Consider the following 19,469-nt stretch of genomic DNA (forward strand, 5'->3'; position numbering starts at 1 on the left):
CTGGACGAGAAGCTACTTTTTTTTTTTTTACTTTGAAAAAAAGAGATATTCCTGTCTAAGGAGCAACTCCTAAAAGCAGGAGATTCCAGGTCTTGCAGTTTTGTTATATTTTAAGACTAGTAATGTCTGTCATGAATTCATTCAGACCCAAACCGCACGATCCTTCTTGCTCTTTAATCAATATCCTATTGAAATAAATACTTGCTCATCATCCAGTGTCCTGCTCTGAAACGCTGGAGGCACATTGTGCAAATCAGGAACTTATTTATGAGCCACATAGGATCTCAGGGGCCCGAGCACAGCCCGGAGTCATTAAAGAGTGATTTTGGCCTCCTCTTCCACTCCTCTCACAATCCCCCCATCAGCTCCCTGGAGGCCGTGACAGCACCTGCCCCCCATCCATATCTGAACACCCATTTACAAGGCTGAACATATGCACACTCATTCTCCTTGTTTAGCCTCCATGCTGTCAGACAAACACGCCCACAAGCTGTATCTATACATATGATGCAAATGAAAAAATCACAGCTCCAAAAAAAATGACATTTAAAGAGCTGCTGAATGACGTGTTTCTGCACAAAAATTGCATCAGTATGCAGACGGCAAGTCGACGGTCAACTTGATTTTTATATTTATTTATTATTTTCTCTTTTTCAGAGGCAAGTTTATTTCTGTAATTGGTTGATTGATGGGTGCAAAGGGTTACGGGTCACCTCACTCGCTTGTACAGGGGCAGGATGACAGTTCAGGCTGGTTGGCTGTGAGAAAACACTGTTTAAGGGTGACCAGTGACACATTTATTAAGCCTGTCAAATTTACTGAATCAATAAAGTGAGGCGAGGCAAGAGCCAAAAACACACACACACAGACACACACACACACACACACACACACACACACACACACACACACACACACACACACACACACACACACACTAACACACACACACACACACACACACACACACACAGTGCTGGCATGGGGGTGGAGAAACATTGTTTTGATCATCACCTGATCGAGGACTTGTGCTTCAATCAAACACAGACCTCTGTGTCACCTTGGAGTTCGCCGAGCTCCTGCAGAGTTGTTTGACGTCAATGTTAACAAAGAGAATGTGGTCTGAATATTACTGCAGTAAAATGGAATCGGGGCTGAAGGAGCTGCAAAGAGCAATATCGAGGTTAAGTGTTGCATTCATTTGAAAAGCAGTAGTCGTCTGCATGTTTGACCAATATGCATAACGAGTCAATATTCACTCTATCATTTGAAGAAAACTGTGATTTTAGAGCATGTTTGTGCATGTTTTAAATAATTTCAAGAATACTGTTTGTCTGTAGTCTTGTAATATCCTCATTATTGAATAAATCCAGAATCTATGAATGTGTGAATGTGTGAACATGTTTTCTGCTTTCGTTATGTGAAATCTGCAAGCTACTTTGAAATAGTAATTATTCCTGAGCAGTTTTTGTGCAAAAGGTTTTATAACCTCAACAGCTATAAAAACTTTAGCTCTTGATATTAGACACATTTGGTTTTCTTAATTTTTGATTAAAAAAAATAAATAAAATGTCTTAGGCACACATGATCACTATCAGCCCTATCATCACTGTAGCCTGTTCCCACAGGTCCAACAGCCTCATCCTCAGCAGTGAAACTGATCATAATGTTGAGTCAAAAAACACATCTTTATTTCCAGAGTGTAAAACCCTGGCTGGACTGTGTATAAGATACTATTAAGTTTTTCAGAAACTTCAATTGAAATCTTTTTTTTTTTTTATTATTAAAAAACAAAAGGTATGTTGCTGATAAATGTTTCAATTTGCAAACTTTTCTTTTTTCTTTTTTTTAAACTGCAATTTCTCACTTGTGAGACTGATAAAAGGTTTTTCTATCTATCAACTCCACCTTTAGTATTCATGACTATCGCTGTCAGCTGCTTTGATCCTTTGACTGAAACCGTGACTTTAAAAGTAACAGCACCTACAAGACTGCATTTCCCACTTTATTTATTCAAAGCCAGGATTGACCTTTCAGGGTTTTCCCACATGCACACACTGCTACAACTAAATCTACAGCAGCCCACCCTCAATCGGATCAGCACTGACTCATTTCTACATCTGCCAAACATCCAAAATTGTGTAAATCGACACAAAGGAAACAAAGCGTGTCTGAAAGCACAAATAACCACAATGAGAGGAAAGTGACTCATAGATTTTCATGGATGAAGGCGAAATGAGAGAGACATATTCTAGTAAATGACAGCAATAATACTCCCGTTAACAAAAACAGACTTACTGATGGTGAAAAGCCTATACCTTCCGGCCTCAACAAGATTACTATGCAATTATCCAAATTATCAATATCATGAGCGTGAGGAGGAAGTAAGGCACTAATTGGACTGAGCAGCTGTGGCTCAACTGGTAGAGCAGGTCACCTTCAAATGGCAGGGCTGGTGGTTTGATTCCTCACCTCGACCTTCCATGTGAAGAAGTGTCCACGAGAGAGACACCGAACACAAAGTGGCTTCCAGTGAACAGTGAGCACCTCGCATGGCAGCCATCAGATCATGATGGAAATGTGATAAATAAGTAAACTTATTATTTAACTTTAACCTATTAGTATTTCCCAGCATGCCTTCTTAGATATCAGACGGTCTGATGACTGGCTGGAAAAATAATAATAAGAGGAATAAATGAGAAAGAATAAAGGGGGATACATATATAATAATCTATGGTTCCAAATCATAGGATAAACAAGTAGGATGATTGTGGGCAATACGTTAAGATTAACCAAATGGCATGTATTTTTGAGGTGCACCACTTTGTTTTGTTGCATCTCCTCTGATAATCACCTGCAAAGACTTTGTGCAAATGAGTTGAAGAGGTGGAGACAGGAGTCGGCTCCTAAATGGAAATAGCACTTCCAAATAGCTCAATAAGTGCTCCTCCTCCCTCTCATCTCCATTAAGAGGTTAGAACAGTCGATAGGTCCGGTGAAACTCTGGGGACTGACCCTATTGATTTCACCAAGGGGGAAGGAGGGCGGCCATTAACTCTGCATTTCCTGTGGCCTTGTTGGGGCTGCCAAAACTCACTTCACACTCACATCCATCCACAACCAACTCATCACAATGCTAGCACTGGAGGAGAAAGCATATACGTCTTGACTGTTGTTTCCTGACTTGCAGCAGTCCTTCGTGGCCATGGTCCAGGTCATTTAACTTTTTAACAAACATTGAGCGTTAGTCACCCAGTGGCTGCTTGCATTGGAAGAAAGAGTCTCACACTCATCTCACTGGACCATGAAGTATGATTTTGTTTTCTTTTTGATGAAGAGTAAACAAACCTATATGAGCACATCCATACACAAGTCTTAGTCTCCAGCAGGATGCATTGTGAAAACTGTTTGCACAGGACCCCTTGTTTATCACTGAACTATCACAAAGTGTAGTTTAGGTTTTTAAGATTAAATCAATCTGCGAACAGAGACGTGAAACAGAGATTGTTGTTTTGTTTAAATAAGCAACAGGTTGATCATCTTCACTTGTGTTACCAGCTATTTCCTTGTCTGTTTTTGCTTCTCCTGGTTGGTGGTAGAAAGACTCAAGACACAGATTTGTTCGCTTTTGTTAGGCCGTTGTTTTTTTTTTTATATATCAAAAAAAGGATATAGAGTATTCCATTTTGACATCAACAAACCTTTCAATTTACACAGCAACAGAAGCCATATAATCACACTTTAACTCCAGAGGCACAAAAACAGGAAACTTCTCACTACTTCAGGTTGCACATTTGTCATTTTTCAAAAACCGCATGTTCAGGTTTTCATCCTCAATGTCATTGAATATTGTGACCATAGAATATCAGGGTTGCACGGGGTAAGAAGGAGGTACATGTGGTTAAGTAGGGCGGCGGGGGTCCAGCCACTGAATGAAGGACATTAATCCAAATAAACAGAGAGAGAGAGAGAGAGAGAGAGAGAGAGAGAGAGAGAGAGAGAGAGAACAACAACAACACACAGTCAGTGTGGACCACACCAAAACAAAAACACAGACATGAAGAAGACGAGCGCCCGCCTGTCAGACGGAGCTCGTTTTATCATTCTCATCTGGTGAGCAGCCCCGTCACAAACGCTTTGCACACTTTACATGTCAAAGACATTTGCATTGGACTCTATTACTATATTTTTCTACATTTAATCCTATGTGTTTGTTTTTTTTTCTTTACAAGTCTCTTTTTTTTTTCTACATCTGTTATCACAAAAAACACAACTTTTAAACAAATGCATAAAAAACAGTTACATAATGACTGTTCTTGACATTTAATCAGAACTGTTACTATGGATTTATTGCTTTGTACACTGAGTAATGTTTGGTGCCACCTGCACAGGGTGGGGATCCAGCGTGCTGGAACCCCACTGCTGATGGTCGGTACCACCTTAAAAACGGTTCACATCCAGCCAAAACCCGGCTCTGCTTTTCACCTTTGGTTAATTGTGCAAAGAAATTGAAGCATCAGTAACAAGTTCTGAGACAAAAAGACAAAAACGATCGGAACAAAAAGCATTAACATTAATTGAACAAAACCAACCCCCCAAAAAAAAGACATACGGCAAATTTCATTTTGTTCCATGCATAAATACACACCCACACACATCTACGTTGTGAAGCGCTAACTTGAGGTCTCCACAGACAAGTGACGAAAATAAACAAAGTTGGCCCCCTTCAGACCTTGTCAGTGTGAGTGCAGAATGAAGACGACACGCGTGGCTCTGGTGTGTGTTAATTGTTTCTTTTGGCTAAAACACTTTTGATTTACCAGACTTCCACAGATAAAGGCAGGTCCTCACAGAACATAGTGATTCAGAAGGCGTCTCATCCCACTTTCACTCTGCAGCGGAGCAAAAACAAACTGACCAAGAGTTTGTCCAGATTGCACATGACTATTTGCCCCTCAAAACTGAATAAAAATGTAAATAGAATTATGCTTTTTTTTTTCTTCTTCTTCTTCTTCTTCTTCTTCATTTTTTTGGTTGAACTTTAAACTAAATACTAAATAATAGAAATACATTCAAATACTTGTTTTGGAACGTTCACAACTTGTATAATCTTATAACCAACTAGTTTTAGTTTTGAAAGGACTTAAAATGAATGTTGTTCAGCTCGTTTAATTGATTTCTTTTCTGTGCTGTTTCACGGCTCTGAATATGTGTTTAGTTGGTGGAATTGTTTTGTCGTTTGGTCCTGATGATGCAGATTAAACCTGTGATAAAAAACTTCACAAATGCATAAAATGTAAATAATTTCTACTCACATATCCTTTTGATTGTATATATAAATGTCTTACTCTCTTCTAAACATCATTTATTTTCTTTCCATTGAACAGTATTTAGTTTGCAACCAAGAGTCTCATACTGATTTTGGTTCATCGTCCAAGTTTTTGCATTGCACAAACCCTTCTTAAGGTCATGTACAACTAAATATATTGTGCTCTATCAATGTCTATATTTAATCTATAAACTCTTTAAGATATTTACTCTGTCATATAAGTTTTCTGTTAGACTAAATTTCAACAGCGCATCAGTACAGCTAGAATTTGAGCGACTTGATCCTACTGATGAGTTTATCAATGCGGATGGCTTTGCTCCTGCACTCCACTGCTGAGATGTGTCGGGCTACAAATGTCAAAAATCAAATGCTCAATCGCAGCGGTACGGAGTTACAAAACACAGGAATAACGAACATTCGAAAGACATCTATACCTTTTCATGTGTGTAGAACCAGGCACCCATACCGAGCCACTCGTCAGTTTGCTACACTGACTCACCTACATCACTTAGATTTACACACAAAGAGAAGCAGGTGATAGGAAAACGAAACAAACCAAAAAAAGATCCTATTGTGCATTAAAAGGACACACTAGTCTGAGTGCATCGAGGAGAGGTACAGTACAATCTATATCAACAGTGTCTAGTTTCTGTTTACAATGCTGTGCAGTGATGTTTCTATACACTGAAATGGCTGGCTTGTAGAACATTGCACTGTAACGTCTGCTTTGTTAGATTCTGATGGGCAGCTTCTACATTATCCTACAGGCTTCACATTGTGATCAGGAAGCCTCAGCTGATGGATGAAAATGTTCACTTTGACGCACGATTGCACTCCAAATAAATATATTTATCATCAATATGCATAATAATAATACATTTACAGACTGCCAATTTGATATGTGTTTACACTCTCATAATCAAATATCTTTGATTTTACATATATATTTCAGTAATTTTTACATTAAGCTGATTATTTTTTGTAGCTTTTTTTTTTTTTTTGAATTTGTGCAAACAATACAACGTAACTTTTTACTCGGTTCTAATTTGTTGATTTTTTTTTTTTAGGACTAAAACTGATGCACACTCAGGGAAAATAAGTCTACTTATGTCTCGGTGAATGTATGTTTGGTCTAAGAATATCCCTCGTCCTGCCTATATCCGTAGCCCCCCGCCTGCGCTTCTTCCTGGACGTATTCCTCCGTCTTCTCCCAGCCAGTGGCCCAGCCTCCGTTCACCTGCGTGGTCGCACCGTACGTCTTAGCCTGGCCCCCGAAAGCACTGTAACTCTGAGTGATGTCTCCGGTCTCCTCCGCCAGCTCGTCCTCGTCGATGAAGCCACACTTCTCCTCGCTGGTGAGTTCTGGGTCGGCCCAGGGTTGTTTCTCACCAGACGCAAAGAGCCCGTAGAAGACCACACCCCCATAATGCACCATGGAGGCGATCAGGAACACGTACTGCCACTCCTCTCGAGTCTGAAAGGCAAGTAAAGGGAATATGAGTTATTTTCCATATTCATTATAGAGCTGCACCAACCAGACATAATATACTGACTACCAAGAGGGCAAGTAAACAACACTATTTATTTCACACAAAAAAAATCATTAAATTAGGGATGATTTAAGTTAGTGTTTTTCTAAGTGTAAAGTGGGCCTCTTCTTTGGGCAGGGTCAGGCCACTTTTTCCCTGCATTATTCTTTAGTCTTCCTTTTAATTATTCAGACAAAACCATGGAGTGGAGAGTAAAACTATTACTTATTTTAATAAAAGTCACATTTTAAAACCGAATTTATTGTCACTATAGGTGTCTTTCAATATAAGAATTTAAATAATGAAATAGGCTTTAAAAAAAAAAAAACATTGTACCTGCTCCAGACAAAGTGTGATAGATACAACAGTCTGCAAACTCACCAGAAATGTTAAATGGAAAACTTCCATCTAGAACAACAAGAATTGTGTCTGTGCTGCCTATGTACTCCAACTACTTAACAATACTAACTTGTGACCTGAAAAATATTACAAAGACCAGCTGTCAACCAACAATATGCACTCAGCAAGAGCATGTGCAGTGGGTTGGTTTCGATGTTTGGGGTTTGGGCATTGGGGTTCAAGCACTTTGATTCAGAGTGTATTCCACCACATTTTGAAATTGAATCGTCTGACTCAAGCTGTAACAGTTAAAAACTGTATGTTTACTTGTACATTTTTACATGTATTTGATGAACACCAGCTCATCAGAAATATTTTTCACTACCGTTAATTCCTCTAATAACTAAACTAATAAATCTAGTAACTAATAATTCACTGCTCAGCCTTCCTGACAGTCTAAAAGTTTCTGATCTCTCATATAAACATTTATTATTGTACAGTATCTCCCAGTCATTAGACCTTCCCATATGCAGATATATTGTTTTTATTACTGTAATAGTATTAGTGTACTGTCCTATCTGATCACAGATCTGTATTGCTCTTGTGGTTGTATTAATGAATTACTTTATAACTACAAGTTAATGTGTTATTTATTAAAGGGTTCTGACAAGCATTCTTTATTATGCTCCATACGCATCTTTATTGTTGTATTCCCATTATGTATTACTTCTCAGCATGTACGAAGTATTCACCTTGTTCTTTGTCATAGCACCAACAATGAGTGGGCACACCATCCCGGACAAGGTACCCACACCATTAGAGATGCCCATCAGGATGCTGGCATAACGGGGGGCAATGTCCAGGTGATTGACGTTAAAACCTGATGAAGCAAATACAACATTACTCAGAAATGTCACCTTCATCACTAAATATGGTTCTTATAAATAACAAACTGAGTAAGGCAGCATGACCGTGTATCAGGCAAAACAACAACAAAAACAACAAGAACTCGGGCAGGACACAGTTGGAGATAAAAGCAGCACAAATGGGGACCGTCTTGTTGCAAAAAATAGGCATCAACTCGCCACACATCCATCTCCTCCTCCCCCACTCTGACTGGCTGAATGAGTAAGTGTCCTCGTGAGCTGCCGCACGCTGCCTGCTTGGCAAATCCCCCGAGACAGCTATCACTGAATTATTAAACACTCCGGGAGAAAGCTTGGAAACAACAGGCAGGAAACTGATTTTGCACAAATTCATAAACGTCTGCATCCTTTCTGATGAAGCATGAACGTGCTGAAATCTGATGAATGAATGGTTCAAGGAAGCTAAAAGGGTCACATGAAAGACTTGTATTGTTACGGCAATATGTGAAACCTGAAGGGGTCAACAGGAAGCCTGGATCAACCCAAAGGTCACGTCTCATAGCCCAAGAATACATTAGCTGGACATACAAAAAACTACGCAAAAATAGATTTTATTCTGGTTTGTCTTGGAGAAAAACAACAAGTTCTAGCATGATGATAAGTTTTATAATGTGTGTAATGTGATTTCTCATCTAATTTCTCCTATTGTTATTGTGCTTTGTTACCTGTAATTATTATTGCTCTTTCAGAAATCCAACCTCACCTATTAATTGCTGTTCAGCATTAAAGGTCGTCTCATCTCATCTCATCTCATCTCATCTCATCTCATCTCATCTCATCTCATCTCATCTCATCTCATCTCATCTCATCTCATCTCATCTCATCTCATCTCATCTCATCTCATCTCGTTAAACTAACAGTCTTTCAAATATAGCTAAATTGTTAGGAGACAGTGAGACATTGCCATTAGGGGGCTGCCAGTCTTTTCTACCAATCATCATTTTTAATGGATGATACTTATATACACTGTGTTACTTCTTGTATTAGAGACTGCTTCCTACGTAACTTCCTACGTAACTTTAACTAGTTTTGGAAAGCCAAGTGCCTCACAAGCACAGGCACCTTTTCAACATCATATGAAGAAGCTGTTTATCAAAGCCACACAGTGGATTAGTGGCCAGCACTGTTCCTCACAGCGGTTGACTCAAATGTGGGCTTGGGGTTATTTCTATGTGGGGTTTGTATGCTCTCCTTTGTTTGTGTGTGTACTTGACGTGCTTTTCATGAGGTTATTTAGTGGCACTAAATAGATTGTAGGTGTGAAGGAATGTGTGTCTTTTCCCCATGGTGGACTGGCGACTTGTCCAGAGTGTACCCTGACTCTTTTCATATAGTCAGTTTGACTCACTTTAGAGAATCACAAATCTTACAGTGTATCTTTAGTTGTTGACACTGAATCATCGTATTTCCAGATTGTTGTGACTACACGGCCACACCATGATGTTTGTATCCAAGTTGTCCTCTGACTGGGCTGATAGTGTCTTTAGTTCTACTAACCTGATATAGCAAATCCACTGAAGCCCACAGCAAGCACCAGGAAGGAGATTGCCACCCCTTTGCTGTGGGAATATCCGACCACCAGCAGCAATGTGGCCTCCATGCCAAATCCTAGCAGAGAAAGGGAGACAGCAGGTCAGACAAAAAGCCCACAGGCTGCTGGTCATCACACTGCCAATTGAATTAGGCATGATATGGCCTGCACTCAATTACACAAGTGACAGATATGAAATCAATGCACAGTCACACCCACAGAGTCAGCCTGTGGATTGAAGCATTGAACGAATAGTTTTTTTTGTTTTATTTTACAAAAATATAAACAAAACTGTCTCTTAAAACTGGTGGGCAGTGAAGAGTAAAGATCTATAAATAAATATAACTACATAATGGATCCAACACCATGGAAGTAACACCCTGTAGCAGTGTGGGGAGAGGTGTGGAAACACTTTATTTCATCCTCACTTCAGAATTCTCACCTCCACAGTTCATGATTTTCCTGACCGTGGTCGTGGTCAGGATGTTCCTGCTCCGCAGGTAGTCAGCCAGCTGGCCACCGATGGGCACAATAATGGTCATCACCAAGTGGGGGAGGGCAGACAGGATGCCGACCTGCAATCGTACACACAAAGTCCACCGAGTCAGAAAGAAAACCACAACTCATTTGTTATGCTTTTTCAAGGTAAATCAATGTAAAGTCATGTTTTGGATGACATTTTAATAGTTTCAAAATAATGCTTTTTCTCATTTTAAAGGCCTCTGCCATTCCCTTCTGATTGTTGAGTGCAAACATAAACCTTTACTCACTCAGGGAATTTATATTAATAATAAGTCTTGTTTGACAAACAAACATACTGTATATCTTCTAGAACTGATTTGATTAAGTTCCGGGGACGTACAACCAGAGTACACCCTGTGTCATCAACCCATCATGGGGCTGACACAAGGAGACAGACCAGCACTCACTCACATGTACAAATTAGAGTCACCATTTAATCTCTAGTGCACATCTTTGCATTGGTAGAGGAGGCTGAGGTGCTTGAAGAAAAACACAAGGAGAACATGCAAACTCGACACAAAAAGGTCATATTAAAGAATGGATGTGAATTATTCTTGTTATAAACGGAATACCAACATTACGACAGGACACATGTCATTTTTTTTTACAAATTCGAACTTCATTGTTACTGTGAATTTGTGATTGTTTATAGTATTGATTTGTAAAAGCGACACTCATTTAAAGGATTTTGAAATCTCTTGTGAGGATCAAATCGACTGACAATGTTCACGTCATTAAGATTTTGCCGTGTTTGACTGCTTCCCTCTTTGTAGTTGGATTCTGAGACAATATCAGATCCAATAACACGTATTTCAGCACATTAATTTGTATTTCATCAGCCACTGATCTTGAAAAGCATTGACATAATATGAAATGTACTCATTTGGCAGATTATAGTTGCTCAAGAGAACATCCTTCTTTTGTGATTTTCTACCACAGATATTCAGCGGCAAATCTTTTCATGTCTGCTATGAGGGGATTTTCCGTTATTATGTTGAGTCTCAGTTCATTAGAAAGAGCCAGTGGCCACTAGTTCCACTGACATTGATTCTGATTTCAAATCGATCCGTTAGTCCAACAGCAAAGTCTCACATGCTCACTTTTAAAGCGACTGAGTGTGACGCTCTGGTGCTGTGTTTCCATATTAATCTATACCTCAGTGATCAGGCTATCCACGCTTTATGCTTGTGATTTGTACACACTATGGTCGTGTAATCTTACCTTGCTTATTTCAAAGCCAAACACCTCCTCAAAGTATGCAGGCTGGCTAATCAGCAGCAGGTAAAACGTCCAGCTCCTGCAGAAGTTGGCCACAATGATTGCATAGACAGGCATTGAGGTGAAGAACTTCTTCCAAGGCGTCTTGAATTTCTGAAATAAATTATGTCACACATTAAATTGCCTGTTCCTATATCATGTCTCTATCAAAACACAAAAGTGGTAGAACTGACTGATGAGTTTATTTCAGTGCTTGTACTGCAGTTGATAAGTTAACAAAATATATAGAAAATAGTGTCGGAAATGATTCACGGATGCGGAAGTTCAGCTTGTTATGGGAGGGTACCCGCCCACCTCTGAGGGACCCATTAGCTGGGCACTTTCTCCAATGCTCTCCTCGATATAGCAGCGTTCCTCATCGGTGATGGTTGGATGTTCGGCGGGGCTCTCATAAGACACAAGGACCCAGAACATATACCAGAAGATGCCAACGCATCCTGCACATTACAGACAGATTGCAAGTCAGAGCTCGAGATAATCACAGATGAAGGACTGCAGCTAATTTTAACCTCATCAGTAATCACATGTAAAAGGTTTTGGCAGTGTGATCTTTCCAAACTGCCTGAGAGAATAAAAGCCAAACGGCAAAAGCGAACTGTATCAAGTCCAGAGAGAGAGAGCGAGAGAGAGAGAGAGAGAGTGTGAGAGAGAGTTGTTGTTGGTTTATTTATTGACACTCCAAAACATTGAGGGGAGGGAATCAATACACAGTTCGCCCAGATAAATCCATTTGACTTTGACTGAATTCACCAGCTGTCAAACCCTGAAAGTGTCAGGCTTAGTTCAACTTGAAAACACTATTCAAAGACTATTGTTCTTGGGCTGCCATTTCCCTATGTATCAAAAATAAACACCCGCACTGTCTGCAGGGCCTCGTCAGCCTGCCTTACCATAGACATAAAACACCGAGGACCATCCACTGTACTGAACCAGAATCCCAGCCATAGGCATTGCGATCACAGCACCGGCATAGGAACCTGAAAAAAGGCAAGAGGAGGAAGTCAGCGGCTGACAGCTTCAACATCCTAATCGGTGTAATCAGGCAGCAGCCCAATTCTGAAACCCAATTCATAAATGCCAGTCAGAGAAATTGAGCTGTAATTATTTACCACAGAATGAGATGGTGGCCAGACGACTCCTTTCCAGTGGCGGAGCCCACTTACTCCAGATGCCATGACAGGCTGGGTAGGTCACTCCCTAAACAAGCCACACATAAATAGTCTGTAGGAACTTTGTGTTCTTTCAGCTTTATTTGAGCACAACTGACAATAATGTAAATTCACGTAAGAGAGATGTTGATTTACAGCGATACAATGGCAAATTATGTGCCTGCGTTATTTTTGCACCAATTTCCAGCTCTGTTAAAGACGATAAGCATCAACTATGACTTTTTTTAAGAATGCGACAATTTCATCAGAGAATGTTCTTAACTTTAGGACGGTCTAACAGTCTGTTTTGAATATCCTTTTGGATATTAATCTTAATCAACAGATATCTGACTCAATATCCAACAACCATTAACATTTTCACCTTTGTAATTACCATGAACAAACTGTATGGTGCCTGAACAAACAGGACCTGATGAGCAGTTCATGGAGAAAATCAGGCCCGCCACGAGATCATAAATGTTCATCAAACTTCAATTCAAACAGACTGTGTAGATGTATAATATGATTTACATGGACTTCATTACAGTAATATAGCTTTAATTATTTTGAATAATTCTTAAATATCTCTTTTAGTCTAGGTGTGCTCCACTATATTTTACAGTGTTAATCTGCAGATGTAATTCTCCTTACCATTCATCCCAAAACCCCAAATTTGATGCCAATGCTTACACATTGATGCCAACTTTTTATCTTCACGTTTTCGCTTTATTTCTGGTAATCTACGGCGTAAGAAACCATAGCATCAGCTTTCAAACTAACAAAGTCAACATACCAAGGTGTATCACACAGCAGCAGGGATTTGTCCGGGTGCTATGTTTCACTACAAAGCCAGAGGATTTATGTGCATCAGCATAACCAACATTTTCATTCTTATCCATCTGCATAGGAGCATTTTGCTGTATCCAGGATACAAAGTGTAACGATAAAAACAATGAGCTGGACTACCCCACAAACCCAGCTGTAGTGGACTGGATCAATACAGGTCATCTCACGTTTCCTCTGGCTGCATATCCAGCCCACAGTATACACTGTGTTTCCTTTGTTTTCATTTGGAGCAGAGTATGCAGGAAAACCCTTTGTCTGGACCAATAGAAGCTCACATGAGATGTGTACAACCTTTATGTCTAATTAATATCTATAAAATGATTGCAAAATTTTATTCACGAGTGCATTAATTCCACCACAAAAAATGACAGTGATTTCAATGTTCCTACCTCCACCAGGCCTTGTAATATCCTCACAAAAATGACACACCCGTAATGGACCCGGGCAGCAGAGGGTATGAACATGTTGAGAATGGAGGTGAGGACAATGGCTGCACCGAATACCCTGCAAACATTACAGTAACAGACATTTAACATCAGGGATTAAATCAATAGGAAATAATTGATCATGTATGTGAGCCACTGATGACAAGAAACAAAATTATTTTAGAGCACAGCTTTCTTCCTTTTAAAAGAAAGCACCATTATTAATATTATTATTATCATTGTTATTAGAACATGGCCTGAATTTGAACAGTATTCCAAGCAAAAATATTTATCATTATTCACATGTTGACATAAAATACAATTGAAGGTTGTTTTTTTATTATTATTATTATTATTATTATTGGTTTTGTTTTTGTTTTGTTTATTTGTTGTTGTTTTTTTAAAGAAAATAACTGGTTCATTTAGTGCTCCTGTAGAGACTCACTACCACTGCACCCTGTGACGTGCCTGGACTCTGATTGGCCAGGTGTCGCACGCACTGTTTAGACGTCATAGAATATAGGCAGCGGTCTCGTTGGTACGTCTGTGTCGCCATAGCAACGCTATTCACTCCGGTGCCGCTTAAGAAATCAGTTTTTCATGAAGAGTGACATTTAATTTTAAAGTGACGTGGTCCAAAGGGGGAAAGCGGAGGATTTATCCGAGACTATTTCGGCTTCATATTTCTTGTTATAACTTACTAATGATTTGGGGAAATGACTCATGGACACTCTTGCTCGCTATTAAAAATACCGACCACTGGGGTTTTTTCAATTAAAGGCGAATAAAATTACATTTTACTCATATAAATCAACGATATTTTAATATTTTTTTGCAAGGCCATCCGTGAAACCTGTTTGTCATTTCTGTCACGTGAAAGAAACCCTCTCGTCTGCACGTGGGGGGGCAAATCCTAATCCGGAGAGGGCTTCTGTCTGCACTAGACCAATTGATTACATCCTCGTGCCAATCATTGAAACCACAGTGCAGGGGGGGGAAATCATTATAAAAACGGAATGGGCCTATAATAAACGTTTAACACGTAGAAATAGCTGTTAAATTTGTTCTTGCGTAGAATTTGTTTGGGTTTTAACTAAAACATAGTTGAAATGATGGGCTACATGCTTCCAGGCCACTAGGGCTAAGGAGAGTTGTGCTATTTTGATATGGCAATAAATAACAAGGTTAATAATAAATAACTGGCCCATATCAGTCGGTCCCCCATTAAATATGCAGCGTCGTATAAATTCAAACAGCCTCGCTTCTGCAATATATACCGTCATTATGTTGGCTGACGCCTTGGCTTGTGCTCATGCGAATTAAATCCGGGTCTGGTGTATCTCCGCCCGGAGAGAGCGACAGATTAGAGCCGGCTCCCCCTCTCCAGGGAGCTCATTAACAGGTGGCAGAAAGCCCTGACACCGGGGGCAGCAGGCCTGGCAGCCCGGCAGCCTCCTCCAGAGCCGCAGACTGTCTGTCTGCTGCTTCATGTAGTGAAGACACTCAACAAAGAGATACACACTCATCTGCTTCAAAACACAAAGGATGACTCCGCTGTTTTCTCTGTTCTTGATCTTATTTCTTTCTGCGTATCTCAATTTATTCTACCCTTGTCGTGCGTAATGTCGTCTCCCATGCATTTCTAAAATATCAAATGAAGCCACTAAAATAGATTGAGATGACAAAATAAAAAAGGGGGGGGGCGGGAGGGAGGGAGGGGGGTCTTCAACTGTGGAGACATTTCGCTTGATTTGTCAGCAATCTTTAAAATGCCACTTGCCTGTGTCAGTGTTGTATTTATGGAAATCCACTGGCAGACCCGCCTACCTGTTTGCTGCCAGCCTGGAGGATATGTATCCTCCCGGGATCTGTGTCACGATGTAGCCCCAGAAAAAGGATCCGTGAATCATTCCCACCGTCTCTGGATCCCAGTTGAACTTGGCTTTCTGGTGGATGATGTGCAAAAGAAAAGCAGTGCAGAAAAAAAGAAGAAGAAGACGAGGGATTAAAGACTTCAACTCGCTGCATTTTTTTTAAATGAATCAATCAAAATTATTCTTCAAGGGAGTGATCTTCAGGTGGGCCTGGTCGGAGAAGGCCTCGAGCGGTTTATTTCTATTGAACGACTTTAAACTGAATTGCAAAAAGCATCCATCTTTGTACTATGAAGAAATATTAACTGAAAATAGACGCTGATCGAAGATAAATAAACGATTTTGGGGTGTTAAGAACGACAACATGTTCAGAAAGCAAACAAAAAACTAAATGTAATCGGAAACAGTCTGCTCTCAGTTTGATTTGTTCAAATATTGATATAATAACCCTCACGATGTTGAATGCTGAAATTACTCATGTTTATCACAATATAAGATATCGATATTAACTGCTGTTTGGATCCATATAGGTAATTAGAAAAAACGAACTCTTTTGTTTTCTCGTCGTTCGAATTTAAGATTTTATTTAATCTCCAATACACCTACAATAAATTCAGAAATGAAAACACCTAATGACGTTATTCAGAGTGCACCCTCCTGATGTGTATTTATTTTTTATCCAGATGTCTTTCTCAGAAGTGAATTATGTTTGGGAAAGGTATCTCCCTGAACCCTGGATGACTCCTGCCCACCTTGCAGTTTGCTGACGCCCCTTTCTCACACTTTCAAAAGCACTCCCATAATTGTATTCGTTGTTTTTTGTTTTAATTCTATAAACCGCAATCTATACTTTATCATTCGACAGTAGGATTATATCACCCACGCATCAGTAAAAACACACTCCCATAATATTGCGCAAAAACCCGGATTGAATTCCCCTGAAAGTCTTGATTCATAATCTGAATATTTTGAGAGATTTAATCTTTTGGGAAATGGTTTAATGGCCTAACGTGGTTAGTAAAGGCCTTATCATCCCAGTCCTTCTTATATGGATGAAAATGTATCTTCATGGTGTTTTTTTGTTTGTTTTATTTGATCACATTGCCTACATGCTGTATCTCGAGGCATGCGGTGTGCCTCTGTGTTTCACGGTGCGTCTTTGCCACACCTCCTTGATGATGATCTTGCCGTTCTGGTGTATGGTGCTGTTGTTGACCATGCCCACTATGGCCACGCCCAGGTTACACCGGATACCGAAGGAGATGCAGAAGCCCAGTCCGCTCAGGATGGCGATGATGTAGCGGCGGGGCAAGCCGAAGCAATTGCAGTCACACAGCGGGGGTTTCTTCTCCGCGGCCTCCCGGGGCCGCCCGTCCTCCGTCAGCTCGATCACCTCCCCGGTTTTCTGCCTCCTCTCCACCACCCTGCAGCCGCCAGGTGAGGAAGAGGAGGAGGACACTCACTCCGCAGTCTCCATATCAAACAACCTCACCGAGAATGTTGTCCGAAATAAAATCACAATTCCACGAGGCCCTTTTCATTTTCCACATGTTAATAATTTCATTTCTACACGTTTTATGAATTTGACCATGCAAGCAAGTGTTGCCATGCAGTAAGGAATGTGCAGCAGGTATATTTGTTGCAGAATAATCCACCTGCTCTATTTTCTCAATGAAAGAACATTTTTCTTTCTGTCACACAACAAAGGACGCATCAATAGTGTTTGAATCTGATGGAGGATTAACGAATAAGAGACAGATATGTGACACTCTAATCAATCTAAGGACGATCAAACCAACAAGGCCAGCCTGAGAAGCTGAGAAAAGGCGAACCTGTCCCTGACTGTACCGCATTGCAGCAGCCCCTCTCACTTCCACACTCATTAGCATTCAGAGCCCGAGCAGCAGCTTCAGCCTGCACACACGCACACATACACGTGTCTGTGGGCTTTCCTCACACACCTCCAGCTTTTTTTTTTCTTTCCAGGAATGTCACCTTTACACGCTGTCTGTCCGAATCATGGTTGCATAATAATTATTACTATTAATGAAACCATTTAAAACCAAATTTCTGCAAAATAATGCAGTTCAATGCTATCTAACATGGCCAATTGGAAATACATGTTTTGCAGTTAAACTCGAGGCCCTGGTTTTTTTCACTTGCATTTTCTTGTGATTTACGCACATCTACGTGTATGTAAGGCAAGTGAGATCAATTCACAAGGGAACTGGCCTCATAAATATGACTCGAAATTAAAATAATTATAATAATTATTGATTTAACTGCACACGCAGACATTTTAAAATCAATATTTGTATAATAATGAGCAATAATAAAGCAGAAGGTAACAAAAAAAAATGAAATATAACGAAACAAAAACGATATGTGGGTTGAAATAACCAAAGTGAGTGATTTAAAAAAAAGGAATAGATAATAATAATACTAGCTGTCGCTCTGTTTTTGCTGGATCCAGAGGATAGATGGAAGCGTTTAAATTATGAATGAATCCTCCAAAAAATCGTACGTGGCCTGCATGTTCCTGTGTAACCTGTTTGCCAATAAGATTCATGTACAGGCCCCTACTTCAGGAGTCAGTGGCGTCCAAACTAACACACACACACACACACACACACACACACACACACACACACACACACACACACACACACACACACACACACACACACACACACACACACACACACACACACACACACACACACACACACACACACACACACACGGGGGCATATGATTACATAATTTTCTTCTCACTTCTAGAGGCGTGACTAGAGATCCCTGCAAGTTGTGAAACCGCAGTTTTAGGAGGTCTGTGGACCCACACACCTTCCGCGGCTCGTGCCCTAAACCGAGGCGTGTCAATAATGACCAGGTGAAGCACGCGCGCACAATAACTACATAAATACATAAACAAAGGCTGTCCTTACCTGTACATATGACCCAGGGTCTTCCCCGCAAATTCCTTCACCCCCGCCGTGGCTCTCGCCTTCACTGACTCCATATCCAGTTTCTTTGTGTTGGCCTGTTTTTTCTCGATATTATTTTACTGCTTACGCGTCATGTTGCAGCGCAGGATGGCCGACTGCCGCGACAAACGAGGAAAACACCAAACCAAGTTATATACGAAATCTGAGCCCGGGGAAGGCGACAATCCAAGAGGAGTCTGATCTGGGTTGTTTTTTTTTTGGTTTGTTGGTTTTTTTTTTGTTTTTTTTTAGCGTTGCAGCCGCGGTGCTAAAGCGAAAACAGCTTTGCGTGAAGACGGAGGATCAAACGAGCTGCGCGCCTTCATCCAGCAGCGGCTCATCTCCCGCCTGGCGTACAGCAGCCGCGCCAAGTGCCATCACCACCAGACCCTGGGAAACTGAGAACCAGCGTCGCAGAGGGGTGCGGACAAAGAGGGGGGGAAAAAAAAACAAAAAACGAGAGGCAACGGAAGGAGAATATATATATATATATATATATATTTTTAAAAAGAGTGAAAGTTCAAAAAGCAGGCGTGGGCGTTTGGAGTAGCTTGAATAAGTCAAAGAGAGAGTGCGGCACTATCGTGTCTCCTGTGGTGAGCGCAGGTTCATCTGACGTCGTGTTCAGCACCGAGGTCAGCGACAGCAGCTCCGCGTTCAACATCTGGCCAGATGCTCAGCGCCAATAAAGGCCACCGTCAAAATATACAGCACCCGAGCACACATTCATGCGTC

At 40.6% G+C, this 19,469-nt stretch overlaps 1 protein-coding gene across 1 annotated transcript; it reads right to left on the reverse strand.

The window, feature by feature from the left end:
- Window positions 1-5,032: 5,032 nt before the first annotated feature.
- Window positions 5,033-19,125, reverse strand: slc17a6b (solute carrier family 17 member 6b). Its single transcript, XM_080458252.1, has 12 exons — window positions 18,696-19,125; window positions 16,916-17,171; window positions 15,701-15,819; window positions 13,838-13,952; window positions 12,564-12,651; window positions 12,345-12,431; window positions 11,749-11,891; window positions 11,398-11,547; window positions 10,097-10,229; window positions 9,621-9,731; window positions 7,950-8,077; window positions 5,033-6,803 (listed from the first exon to the last, which is right to left on the reverse strand). The coding sequence occupies exons 1-12, from the start codon at window positions 18,767-18,769 to the stop codon at window positions 6,462-6,464; spliced, it is 1,746 nt and encodes a 581-aa protein (XP_080314378.1). The 5' UTR covers window positions 18,770-19,125; the 3' UTR covers window positions 5,033-6,461.
- Between the last annotated feature and the right edge of the window lie 344 nt (window positions 19,126-19,469).

Source organism: Lipophrys pholis, assembly GCF_963383615.2.
Source record: "Lipophrys pholis genome assembly, chromosome: 2".
NCBI lineage: Eukaryota > Metazoa > Chordata > Actinopteri > Blenniiformes > Blenniidae > Lipophrys > Lipophrys pholis.

Bases quoted from the DNA above. Each gene is read 5' to 3' on its own strand.
- slc17a6b (XM_080458252.1), bottom strand. From the start codon at position 18,769: ATGGAGTCAGTGAAGGCGAGAGCCACGGCGGGGGTGAAGGAATTTGCG. The intron at 17,172-18,695 runs GTAAGGACAGCC...TGGCGGCTGCAG, and splicing joins ACCCTGGGTCATATGTACAG to GGTGGTGGAGAGGAGGCAGA. The intron at 9,732-10,096 runs GTGAGAATTCTG...TTTCTCTGCTAG, and splicing joins GAAAATCATGAACTGTGGAG to GATTTGGCATGGAGGCCACA.